At 43.1% G+C, this 12,709-nt stretch overlaps 1 protein-coding gene across 1 annotated transcript in view; it reads right to left on the reverse strand.

The window, feature by feature from the left end:
* Positions 1–1,046: 1,046 nt before the first annotated feature.
* The window catches only part of LOC6612066 (nitric oxide synthase), a 33,047-nt gene continuing 21,384 nt past the window's right edge, over positions 1,047–12,709 (reverse strand). The window contains exons 12-19 of the mRNA XM_032713966.1: positions 10,092–10,236; positions 9,317–9,421; positions 9,140–9,207; positions 4,262–4,595; positions 2,734–3,876; positions 2,402–2,526; positions 1,605–1,671; positions 1,047–1,403 (exon numbers count right to left, since the gene is read on the reverse strand). Of these exons, the coding sequence (XP_032569857.1) occupies positions 1,296–1,403; positions 1,605–1,671; positions 2,402–2,526; positions 2,734–3,876; positions 4,262–4,595; positions 9,140–9,207; positions 9,317–9,421; positions 10,092–10,236 (2,095 nt within the window). The 3' untranslated portion in view covers positions 1,047–1,295. The remainder of the gene's footprint in view (positions 1,404–1,604; positions 1,672–2,401; positions 2,527–2,733; positions 3,877–4,261; positions 4,596–9,139; positions 9,208–9,316; positions 9,422–10,091; positions 10,237–12,709) is intronic.

Raw genomic sequence — 12,709 nt, forward strand, 5'->3', positions numbered from 1 at the left:
CCTATTAATTCCTATTTTTTATAAAGATAAAATGGATTTGTAAAGAACTATTAATGGAAAGTGAAACGCGTCATTTTCCTTAGCAATTTTCCAGCATATGGCAAGTTAAAAGCGCAAATACCCGTGCATCGTGCAAATAGCGGGTATTCCCATACCGAATATACCCTAGATGTGCACACAAACAAGAACAAATCAAACAGAAGCCAAGCAGCGTTCACAATTCAATTTCAGCATTGAAATCAGATACTCCAGCTAACATAGTCGCAGTCGCTTGGTGGGATAGCGGTGAGCCCCTTTGGTCGGAGTTGGGATGTGGATGTGGATATGTAGATGTGTAGATGTTTAGAATTTCGCACAAGGTACAAATCTGTTAACGCTTTGAAACCGCAGACAGCCACCGGAATGTTGGCGCAGCCACCGAGTTGTAGATGCTCTGGGTGCCAGAGATAACAAAACACTCTAATTGATGAAAATATTGATGGGTATCGGTGTTCTTAACAAGTAATTATTATGGCCCATTTGGCTGATATGCTCATTTTTGTTACCTCAATATTTGAACTTCAAAACTGTTTTTCTCTTAAGGGCAAGCTGCTTGAAATTAGCCAAATCTATAAATACTTTTCAAATTCTAATCTCATGAAAATGATTAATAAATAACAAAAAAAAATGTATCTAATTAAAATTTAATTAGTTTTTGATTACCTTAGAACCACTGTAATGCTAGTTTTTCTTGTATGCATATAGTGAAAAGCGAATTACGGAAGATAAATATATAGAAATCGCCTATTTTCCAGTCTGGCATTGCCAAGATGTTAATATTTCCCTGCTTAAACCAAAGGAAATCGGCGCAATAAAGCATGAAAAAATCAATAAAAAAAAGAAAGTGAGTATTTATTTAAAAAATTGCATTTTCTGCACAATTTGCCAATTTCCATTTCCCTTCAGGCGGTTTAAGCTGCTTAGCCAATGGCCCTCACTTTGGTGACGAAATAGGAAATTGCATTTGACTAATCCACGCTTTTCCTTTATGTTAACGATTTGATGGATTTCCTTTTCGATTCGTTTATTTGAAATATATTTTAACATTTAGATTTTGATTTCGGAATTGATTTGTACATTAGAATCAATAATAAAATGTAATTTATTTAAACGTTATTCATACGAATATGTAATGAACAAAGCGACAATATATAATTGCATTTGAATATGGAAGAAAAAAAAAGAGCAAGTGCTTGGTATTCCTCTCCAATTTGGATATGTCACCCTCCTATTTTGATTACTTCGAATATCTATCCTTACGGCTGGGAGGCCATCCGTATCCTGGCCGTGGCCCTTGACTTTGTGTGTATCTCAGCCGTTCGCAGCGTGATGCCAAAGATGTCCTCGTGGTAGCGACTTTCGTCCTGTGGAAAATCGAAAGAGCAGTGCAACACAATGTATGTAGATTTGCTGTCATCAAATGGTGTTTTACACTACATTGTTCAAAACTATTTTTATACTAGCTGTGGAAATATTGCTCATACGCCGTGTGTGGCAGGGCGGAAACCCCTCCACTCGCGGTATTTATGGCTAAAGCTCAACGTTATACCGCTAAGGATACTTACCCGCAGTGTTAGCAAAAATGTCTCAACTTCCGCCTCGCTTTTCTGCTCTTTGCCGGCAATGCACTTCCTGTCAAAGAGAAAAGGAATACGGGTAAGTTGAAGTGTGTATAGAAAATACAGGAAAATGATGAAAAACTGTTTATTTATTCGCACAGGAATATGGGACGTAATCTGTGGGGACGTTGCTGCAAGATTTACAAAGTGACGAGCTGAAAGGGAAGCTGTAAAGCACACTATCACTCTATTCTTCTAAAGTCCTTCTAGTGATATTAGCTAACTTTACTAAAAGCCATTTCGACTTGCTCTTCAATCGCCTAATAACTTATTAATTCACTTATTAATCATTTGTACTTCTTCATAATTACAGGAATCAGGTAGAGAATCGTGTGTATTTTTTCCTAAGAACCTTTCCAATTACCAAACGCAACAGATGCGACAGTCTTATCTGCCCAGGTTTCAATTAAACTAAACCGCTTAAGACTACGAGCTCATTTCCATTGAAATCCTCCCGTAAGGACAGACCCATTATGCAATATCCTGTGTGTATGAGATTGAGAGACAGCCCCTATTTCACAATAAGGCACTTAATCAGAAGCTTTGAAAAAATGCGAGGCAGAGAAACGAAATATAAAAGCCAAGCGATGGCAAAATACCTGACCGTTGGGCATTGGAAAACAGAAAACTCCCAATGGTGTCTCAGGGGAAAGGGCCCACTGCCTCCGTGTCCTGGGAATGAGCAGCCACTCCTCGGTCCAAGCACACAAAGGCAATCAAACTTAAGGCAGAGCAAACCTTACCTGATGGTCTGGTACACATGCTCGGCCATTGTGACATCGCCGCAGACGTAGATGTGGCCCCGCTCCTGGACAATCAACTGGTACAACGAATCGAATTCCTGCTCAATCAGGTCCTGCACATATGTCTGCAATGCACGGGCGATTCGATGCCAAATCGAAAAACAAATCATTATTTAAACGGGAATTGCTCAGATACAGAGGGAAAAAAATCATGTTTTGTGGTAAGTAATATGTGTTTCGAATAAAATAAAAGGAATGTGTTAGATATGTTTTCTGTGTAAAACATTTTGTGATTGACAAAGTTATATTGCTAACCACCCAAAAAAACCTACCTTAGGAATGGCCTGCTCCCTGGACAGAGCAAGAAAAACTCGATCCAGGATTTGATCTTTCTGTAGCTCCGCCTTCTCCTCGGCGTACAAGTCCACATCCCGATTCCGGCAGCCGAAGAAGAGCCACATCTTGGGCAATTTGGCCGTGGGATCAAGGTCGCGTAGCACCTGGAACTCCTGCCAGAAGGAACGGAATGGAGCGATTCCAGTGCCAGGACCAATCAGAATAATGGGACGACTCCGATCGCTGGGCAAATGGAAGCCCAGGGCGCTCCTCACGAACATAAACAGCTCGTCGTCCGCCCGCAAACCGGATAGGTAGTTGGAGCACACGCCGTACCGCTCGTCACCCTGGCCATCCTCACTGCGGTACTTCACGATGGCCACAGTCAGGTGGATTTCGTCACTAACGCGGCGTGGCGACGAGGAAATGGAGTAGAAGCGAGGCTGCAGCGGGGTTAGTTGAGCAAGCAGAAGTGGAGCCGGTGGCCGGCACGAGGGGAACTCCTCGAGGACGTCCAGCAGGTGGGGCAGCCGCCAATGCCTCCAGTCCTCATAGGCCGACGAATCGTTGACCAGCAACTCCAGGCGCTCCTTGTCCGCGGTGTCCTCACAGAATCCTGCCAGCAGGGTGAGCAACTGTCGCGATGGCGGAGTGGTCAGGTCAAAGAATCGGGCTAGAAGATTCCTCAGAGTATCCGGCGGTATTTTGTCGTGCGGCTCCCAGCTCTTGAAGATACCATTCGATGTCTGCTTCTCCTTTAGCAATTGCAACTGCAGCACCTCGTCGGGATTATCCACACACACCAGTCGATTAAGCAGTCCGTCCACCAGTTCCGTTCGATTCGCCGGAAAGATGCCCACATGATCACCCGGTTCGTACTCCAAGCCCGGTGCACAGATCTCCAGCAGCATCGTTGTCTTGGCCCCCTCGCTTAAACGGGTCAGATTGTGGGGCTGCGCCTTCGCCTTGCAGCAGTGCACCTTCTTGTTGTGGTACTTGGACAGACTGCTGTCCAGGGATCCCTTATTCACCGACGGCACCAGGCGCACCGTGTTCACAGTCAGCGAATCGTTCTGCAGGGCTAGCGAGGCGTCCGACAGGCTTTCCTCCGGATCCAGGCAGAAGGTCTCGCAGGCCAACTAAGGAGAGATATAATATTTTATGCACTACCTATTTTAAGTCATATCAAAGTTATTAGCTAAATCATCCAAATTATTGCGTATACGCACTTTTGTCGCGTTACAACCATGTTTCAAATGCATCGTAAAATTCCGACTCAAAGGTTTGAATCTTTTAATTATCACGGTTGTTTAAAAATTAAATAGGTAAACTATTTTCCTTGAAAATATATACTTTTCTTATTATGTTAGATGTAAAAGGGTTCTAAATAAAAATAGTGTCTTACCACCCAAAGTGCGTTGCGTATACGCACTGCATGCCTCGGTTCCTTCTTCTTTCGAAAACTTCCGCGTGTCCCCGGCACAGTTTCCCCATGAAGGTGTCACTTTAGACAGCCGCACTCACCTTGAATACCTCGGGCGCCCACTTCCGGAACGACTGCTCCTGTCCGCACATCTCGTCGCCGTAGGCCACCCTCAGCAGGCGTTCGCCGCCCAGCTCGCCCAGAATGTTGTCCACATACTGACCGAAGGCGCAGAAATTTGGATAGGCCGAGGAGCCGAGGGCAAAAACGGCGAACCGGACATTGGAGAGGGGGCCAAAGGTCTCCTCGGTGAAGGTGTCCGAGGTGGAGCCCCGCAGCGAGTCCCAGCGGTCGATTCTCTTCACCTGTTGCAGTGGCAGCTTCATGAACTCCTGACGCGAGCTGGCCTTCATGAAGGACTTCGACGAGCCAATGCTGTTTGGGTGGGCAGAAAAGGAAAGATTTTGGTTGAGTCTTTTGAGGCCTACTGCTAGGAGGAAGTGACACCATACAGTGCAACTCTTTTGGGTGGCAGCCCAGAAGTATGCAGGCCAGTTTTGGAAACAGTCCCCAAGAACACTCAAATTAAAATGGGCCTATTGGGAAGAGGACTTGCCCGCCCGCCGTTTCATATTTCACAAAGGACGACCCAACAATGGGCAGGGGGCGTGGTCAAGGGCGGACGGGAGCTCCGGCTGCTGTTGTTGTTGTGTAGGAACTAAACAATGAACAAAACACGCCAAAGGAGGCAACAATAAAAGAAGAAAAGCAGAGGCTGACAGCAAAGCATTTATTACGCTTGTCATTGGATGTAGTGAAAAATACAAGAAAAAAACCGGGGAAAAAAATGAAAATGAAATGTGCAAAAACTGCCAAAATAAAATGAGCACAAAGTACTGCTGTAGCCAGAAAGAAAAGACAAGATGTGGACTGGAATTCAGAGAAGGACATGGACATGGACTGGGACATGGGCAATTCACTACCAAAAAAAAAACGTAATCATCCGCTCGTCAGCTGCTCGTCATCGGCAAGCTGGAAAAGCTGGAAGAGCCCAGCATGTGAGTTTTCCCCCGCCCAAACTGCAGTTTTCGACTGCTCAGTTGGAGAGGGAAAATTTGAGTGATGATTCAACAATGAACACTGGCATCCTTTAACTAAAACCCAAAGACCGACGAAAAATCCGCTCTTGGCCAGACTGCTCAACGGCTCAACTGCCAACTGCATCTGGCCAAGGCCATGGCCCACTAGCAGTGCGTTTAAAACTATTTGAGCCCCAGCTGCTCAGCTTGGCTTTGGGTCAAAGTTTATGGCTTTGGTGGGGTCGTAAAAACCTGTTGCCCCGAGCAGAGGGCTCAGCACCCGTCACGACCGCCTGGCATGGGGCTTACAAGTTGTAGAAGCTTGTTAACAGCAACTGATGGAGCAGACCCTGTCGGGGATTACGTCCAGGATGAAGCCACCACGCTGGCACTCAACTCCTCATAATGCGATGGTCATGGAGAGGAATATTAAATTACGGCATTGCTACTTAAGCGGCTCTGCGACTTAAGTATCGATACCCAATCCTCATTATATCTAAATGGGTTAAGCAATACTAACTTGTTATAATTAATACAGAAGGGCAAATATTATTGTTCGTCTGGTGCGATAAATTAGACAATCAATATTTAAGCATGTGCACATCCAGAGTCAGCATGTGTAACCTTAGCATGTAACCTTAGTTGTTTGCGAAAGAGATGAATCTAATCTATATAATCATCCCAAGAACTTTTAAGTCCCCCTTAACCATTGTAAGTATAAGTAAGCGTAATCCCACTCCAAGCGAAACACATGCAATTCATCACGCCGGCAGAAAGCACAACTCAACGCTTCGGTGCTTAGCCAAGTTGTAAGCTGTGTGACGCCTATCAACTTAATCACATGCTCCTTAAAGCGGCAACAACAACGAGCCGGAAGGATCCAAATAGCACGCAAACAAACAGACATCCCATTCACCCAAAAGTGCAGCATTGCGTGAAAAGAGTGTTGTAATTTACAGCTCAACTTTCACCGAGTGAGGCGGGAAAATACAGGAAAAGAGCAGGTGCCAGAGCAAAACTATTGAAAGCGAAAAAAAAAATGGAAACAGCAGGGCCAAAGAACGAAGTGGCAGACTGCAAATCCTGGACGCCGAATAATTAAAACGAAGCCAAGCTTCGTTGCGAATTGGCTGTACTTTTACACCAAAACACTGCTATAAATAGTTTTAGAAAATAAAATTATAAATATGCATTAAAAAGATACAATTATTAATAGGCTAATAGTCAAACATTCGTTGATAAGCCATATTAGAAGTAAGCAGGGTAATATGCACATTTAAGCTAACCTGGCGCACACACTGCGTATACGTAATATTCGCAGTGCAGCCCGCAGCATCATAAATTTGCCAAGTTGCCTAAAAGCTGGCTGTGCCATTTTCGCCCCGTATTTATTCAGTCTGCTCTTGAGTCAAGTGGCCACATCCAGCAACTTGTGCTTGTAATTATTTTTGTGCACTTGAAAATCAGCTAAGAAGAGGGGGCGGGGCATAAAAAAAGATGCTAATGATTTTCAGAAGCATTTTATTCAAGTGTTTGGCTCCACTCATTATGCAAAGTGGAGTAATTGCGAGCATATAGATGCCATCATCAGAGTGAAGCAACTTTCATGGCAAATGCATCGTGCCCACCTGTCCTTAATGATGACGTCTAAGGCCGGATAAGTGCCCCATTCCGAGCTGTTGCAGTTTACAGACAACAGGATACGGATGTCAGGTGCTCACACATAAAAACACAAACATGCCACCCACACGGCAGACACTTAAAAGGACACTCAGAGGCGTTGATGGCATAATGGACTGCAATTAAGTGAGCTCGAGATGACAGTCACTTGACTCAAAGCAGGACGAGGCCAGTATTTTTAAACGAATTGTGCTCTTTTGTGGTTCCCAAGCTATGTCATTCCCAACCAGTGAGTTCTCTTCTGTGGCGCCACAAATATTTTACCAAAAGTCGCTAGTCTTAACATTCTATGGGCTGAAAAAGTCTCTGCTTTCGACTTGACTTTCGACTCGAAACTATGCGGAAACTATTAAGCAATAGTCTGAGTTTCAGTTTCGGCAAGTTGCTCCAGCAAGTTTGCAACTTGCCAAGCTTTAAAATTAAATCAATCGAAGCAAACAATTAAGAGCAAAGCAATTTGCGAAGCGACAAAATGCCCCGGGAAAATAAGAAACACAAATACACGAGCCAAGCTCACTCGAGCGTTTAAGCAGCCAAAAAGGAGGACCATCGGCAAGCAGCCCAGCTCACATGATGTTGATAGCCTCCCCGAAGCGATTTTGGCATCAGGCTGCGAGGCTTGGTTGTTTAAATTGCTCATACGCAGCGTGGCACCCAAAAAGGCAGCCAAGGAGGCAGGGCCTCATTTCTGTAATGCTGGAAAAGGAAAATTGCAATCGATTCAAGGGAGTGCTTTAAATGCTACAGAATAATTGAAACGATTATAGCCGAGTCTGATACAAAAGGTTCTTAGATAAATTCCCTCCTATAATTTGCCCGACAATTAATCATAATACAAATGCGAAATGAGCATGCTAATTAGCTCAGGTTTGGCAAAATTCCTGCGAAACTTCCGCACAAATGAGCTTCGCCCAATTCAACAAGCAGATAAATACAAAATGGGATCCAATGAAGAAGTAATAAATCAAATTAATTGGTTTTTACAGCACACAAAAGGAGTGAAACTAAGAACACGGGAGGCCGCTCATCACAATTCGCCCATTATAATAAACTCCAATTAATGGGCATGCCCAATCGATACAATAAACACGCACAATTATGTCAGATCAGAGAATCCAGCCATTATTTTTCAATTAAATCATCTCCCTTATCGGAAGAGCGGAAGTGCGGAAATGCGGCCGCAGGACATTTTTTACAGCCTGACTCTCGTAATATGTTATTGAATTGGCTTCCGTCCGTGTGGAGGGCGTGTGTTTGTTTCGGCAGCCCCAGGACCTTCCGTCAGCAGCATATGAATTTTCAATTTCATTTTCAACAGGCGACTCCCAGCTTGTTTAGGTATAAATTTAGCAACCAAAGAATGGCTGGGTGGTGTGTGTGCCCCAAGTTGTCAAAGTTGTCAAGCGGAAATCCCCTTTACATCATAAAAACCCCACACAGACCTACATACGTGAGGCAAAATATCGAAATAACAAAATTATTATTATTGTTTTTTCCCCTTCGCTGTGGCAGAAGGGAAATTGCGCGGATTTGTCTGCTCTCTCAAGCGGCACGCACTTAAGTGCGTGTCCTTATCCCTGCGCGCATCGGTATGTGTGCGAGGGCCCATGTGTGTGTGTGTGTGCCTTTGTAATTTTAAAGCCAAGTATGCGAGACAACAAGAAGAGGGGCCAATTAATAATACAAAAATGCCAAATATGTGTCAGCAATAAAGCCAACAGTTCTGGAATTGCAAGTAGCTACAGTGGGCATAACTCAGTGAACGCCCAGCAAATAAAATTTAATGCCTTGAATTGCACTTAGATAAATATTAGTAAATAAATTAAAATTCATATTCAATTTAAAGTGAGTAGCCATGATATTCTGCTTATATATATTTCAATTTATGGTCTAAAAGTTGTCCAGCTAAATAATTAATTAATCCGGCTTTTGTTTCCTTACCACAGACAAGGGATTAAAATCTCATTGCATGCCCCACAAGGTATGCAATAAAAATTGATCCGAAAAAACCGCATTTGCATGAGCTTGATATTCAAAATGAAAGAAAACTTGCTTAAAAAGCAATTCAGTTACGCCCCTTCGTCCCTATTTATTATCCTTGCTCCTTCCACGACATCGAAGTAACCGCAAAAAAATTGATTTATACGAAATTTATGCAAAGACTGCGCCAACAGAATGGAGAGAAGGAGGTGGAGAAGGGGTGGGAATTCATTGACTCACCTGGAGTCCTGCAATCCATGCTCGCCAGACTCCTGGACACGCATCGCATACAATTCCTGGGAGAAAAGCTGCGTGGCAGGGACGAAAAGTTAAAGTTCAAATTTCGGGTCGTTAGGAAGCGGCTAGGCCTAATCCATTAATTAGTTCACTATGATCCTGAGGGGGGAGAGTACTTACCTCGCCATTCTCGGGGGGATCACCGTTGCCAAAGGTGGAGGCCACAACAATTAACAATGCCTCGTGCTCAATGGAGGATATATCGTAGTCGGACATGCAATATATCTAAATGAATAAACAATTTAGTGCTGTGGGTATCCGTATTCTGTTCATTCCTTCTCTTTTACTTTTGTGGTCATTAGATACTCGGGCCCAAAACACGCATTATGGCCAGAGGAGAACCTAATGAGCCTGGATTCTCACAAATACCCTGTGGTTTGTCACAGGTGTTTGCAGCTTATCTTATTTTGCCAGGCAGCCGGCAGATGCTTTTTACACACACACATGTCGAGGAAACCAGGACTTCGACTAGGCCAAGCTGTACCGGATCCTGTGGATCGGAGGAAACGGAAACAACCGGACACTAAGCCGGCATACAAAAAAAAAATGTAAAAGTAAATTTCGGTTTTATGCTAATTTGTCTCATGTGGCGCTGGCCTTTACGGCAAGTCTAAGGTCGCAGGTTAAATTGGGGACACCCGAAATGGGGCTAATTTTAGATGTAGGTTAAAGCGTTTTATAATGTCAAATTAGGGATGTCATTTGGCAGTATGAAGTATGCCTAATGGTAGCTCACTACCCGGGCTTATTTTGAACAAATTTGTAAACTACACCCGATAATTTTTACTCTATTTTGTTATAATATTAATATGTTCAGCTAGAAATGACAAGCTTGAGTGTTCATTTCGTAGGATTTTCTTTTGCTACTTTATTAAATACCTCGTGTTAAACTCACCTGTGCATTGAATGCGTGTCCCAGGAGTTCACAAAGTTGCTTGGCATACTGCTCCGATTTGCCAGTTTCGGTGGCATATAGAACTGTTGCCTTTATGCGTTTCGACAAGGCGCGTCCAAATAGTTTCGATGTAAATTTCACAGCCCTGCAACGAAGTGAGAACGAATGTTTAGCTCGTTTATTTGGCCAAATGGTGAATGCCTTAAAGCAACACGACCAGCATCCATCGCCATTCGAGCCATAATAAGCCTTCTTGTCGAGGCTAAGACCATAACATATGTAGAACATAAGAGGCGTCGGCTGATATAGCCACATTGATTGACATGCCGAGTAATTGGAAAATTGTCTACAAATACATACACATATGTATGTAAGGATCTGCACACATGGTTAGTCAATAATCAAAAGGGCGCAACTGAATTTTATTTCATAGAGTCGGACGCCCTGTTTCATTTCGACATTTAAAGTAGGATCGCATAAAATTTTATGCACAGCAAAAAGCGAGGCAACACACTGAAAGTCGAGGAATTTTCCTGCGAAAAATTAAAGGCCTATGTATGAGAGAAAATCCTTCAGCTGCTTCAACGACAGACGTTGTTCAGAACCCTTTCGTCTGTACTACATTTATTACTAAGGAATTGTGTAAATAATATTAAGTAAGTATGGTTGAAAATATGCTAAATAAATACAATTCAGAAAAGAGTACTTTAGTTACTCATTGATGTACTTGTACTTGCAACGAAGTCGTTCTAGAAACTTTGAGATATTTCTTCAGTAAAACGTATAGGGTATTCCCTAGTTGAAACTTCAGCATGCCTGGCTTCCATTTCTTATTTTCCTTTGGGATGCCATTGTTTTCTTGGCTCTGCGCCGGCTGCCTTCAGTCTGCGCCTGGCAGGGAACTACTTTTTGGGATAAGAGGCCAAATGGATGCTTATAGGCAGTTTAAATGTAATTCAATATGTCTGGCACTTCCACTTTGCAGCACCTCGTGCCCGACGCACTTCCACTTCCCGATCCCCGGGAGCAGCGACTCCTGCACCTCCACATCCATTGCCACATCCATCTCCACATCCACCCCCATCTCCAGCATTTCATCCTCACGCATTTCGCTGCACACACTTTTGTGCGAGCATGAATATAATTTCATTTTCATAAAGTTGTCGATGTCAGCGCTGATTTAATTCCATTTCATCTCATCAGAGCTAAGAGCCGCGGCGCGTGCTGAAACAATTAAACTTAATTATGTCTACGGCCTGTCATCGCAGCATGGATATATGTGCGGATACGTAATACGTATATCCCCTCATAAATACGTAAATACGAATGATTTCATTTGAGCGCTGATAAAAAGTTGGGCCCTCGAATAGGAGTCGATTTAATGCCGGGCCGTACATGTGCAGTTGCAACAGTTTTAATTGATAACTTTTTAATGAATTTGTGAACGCCATTTGGCAGTTGCTTGTTGGCCGGGCCATGTTGTTGGCTTCAACGGACTGATTGCAGTAAATTAAAATTAATTAGCATGCAAAATACGCTGGTGTGGACAATGCCATTAACGTGCAGCGCTTTAAAGTGCGGTCATTAAATAATCATTATAATTCTTCACTCTTTATTTAACAGCAATTTTCATTAGTTCATATGTTGTTTTTTTTTCTACCTGCTTAATTGTGTAATTGATTTTATTTGTTAGGGCCCGCCGCAGTTGTTTGTTTGAGCAGCCGATTAATGGACGGCTACATGAATAGGTGTAAGGATTAAGCAATTGAGCCAATGCTAAATGAATAATTTGCTCGGATTAAGACTATTGAATCCGATAGATTCAGCTTCGTTTATTTGTTTACAAATCGGATACTGAATTGATTAACATATCTGTTGCACAAGCGGTTTCTGCATCAGACTGCATATTGACCAAAGTAAGTTTACACATGCACTTGACTTATAATTAAATGACATATTAACAGTATCACAAATTAATATTTATTATTTGTTATACAATCTAAATGCAGACTGCAGGCTAACCAAAATTCTTAAGCTGGTTAATTTGCCCTTTGGTTTAACTTTGTTTGCTGTGACTTTAAATTCTAGTTCAAACAAGCTTCCTTTCTTCCTGATGAATTTCAATTTAAGTTCGTAAAAGCGGAAACTAACTTATAAATGCCTCAGCGTTTTACCTCGCATAAAATAAGGACATCAAATTTGCATAACAATCAACTTCAGACGCACATATGTTCCCAATTCTGCTGCTAAATCTAGGGGAGATCTCAGATAGAAAGGACGTGGCAGTATCCCGGCAAATAACATTTAAAATAACAATAACGGGCACAACAAACATGATGCAATGTACCAAATTATCCGGGCGACTTGATAACACTGGGGCAGATGGAGGTGGAGCAGGAGGAGCAGGAGCTGCGGAGCAGGAAGCCCCATGGCAATAAACCACAATCCATGTAATCTACTTAAAAGCTAATCCCTGCTGATGCTGTCGTGTGACACGGTGGCAAAACGACCGAACACGGGGACAATTACACGGGCAAGGATGCGAGTATCAACATCATCATCATCATCATCCACCGAATGGTTAAGGATAATGGTGGGAGTATGGGCAAGGATCAGGA

This window comes from Drosophila sechellia, chromosome 2L (assembly GCF_004382195.2).
Source record: "Drosophila sechellia strain sech25 chromosome 2L, ASM438219v1, whole genome shotgun sequence".
Lineage (NCBI taxonomy): Eukaryota > Metazoa > Arthropoda > Insecta > Diptera > Drosophilidae > Drosophila > Drosophila sechellia.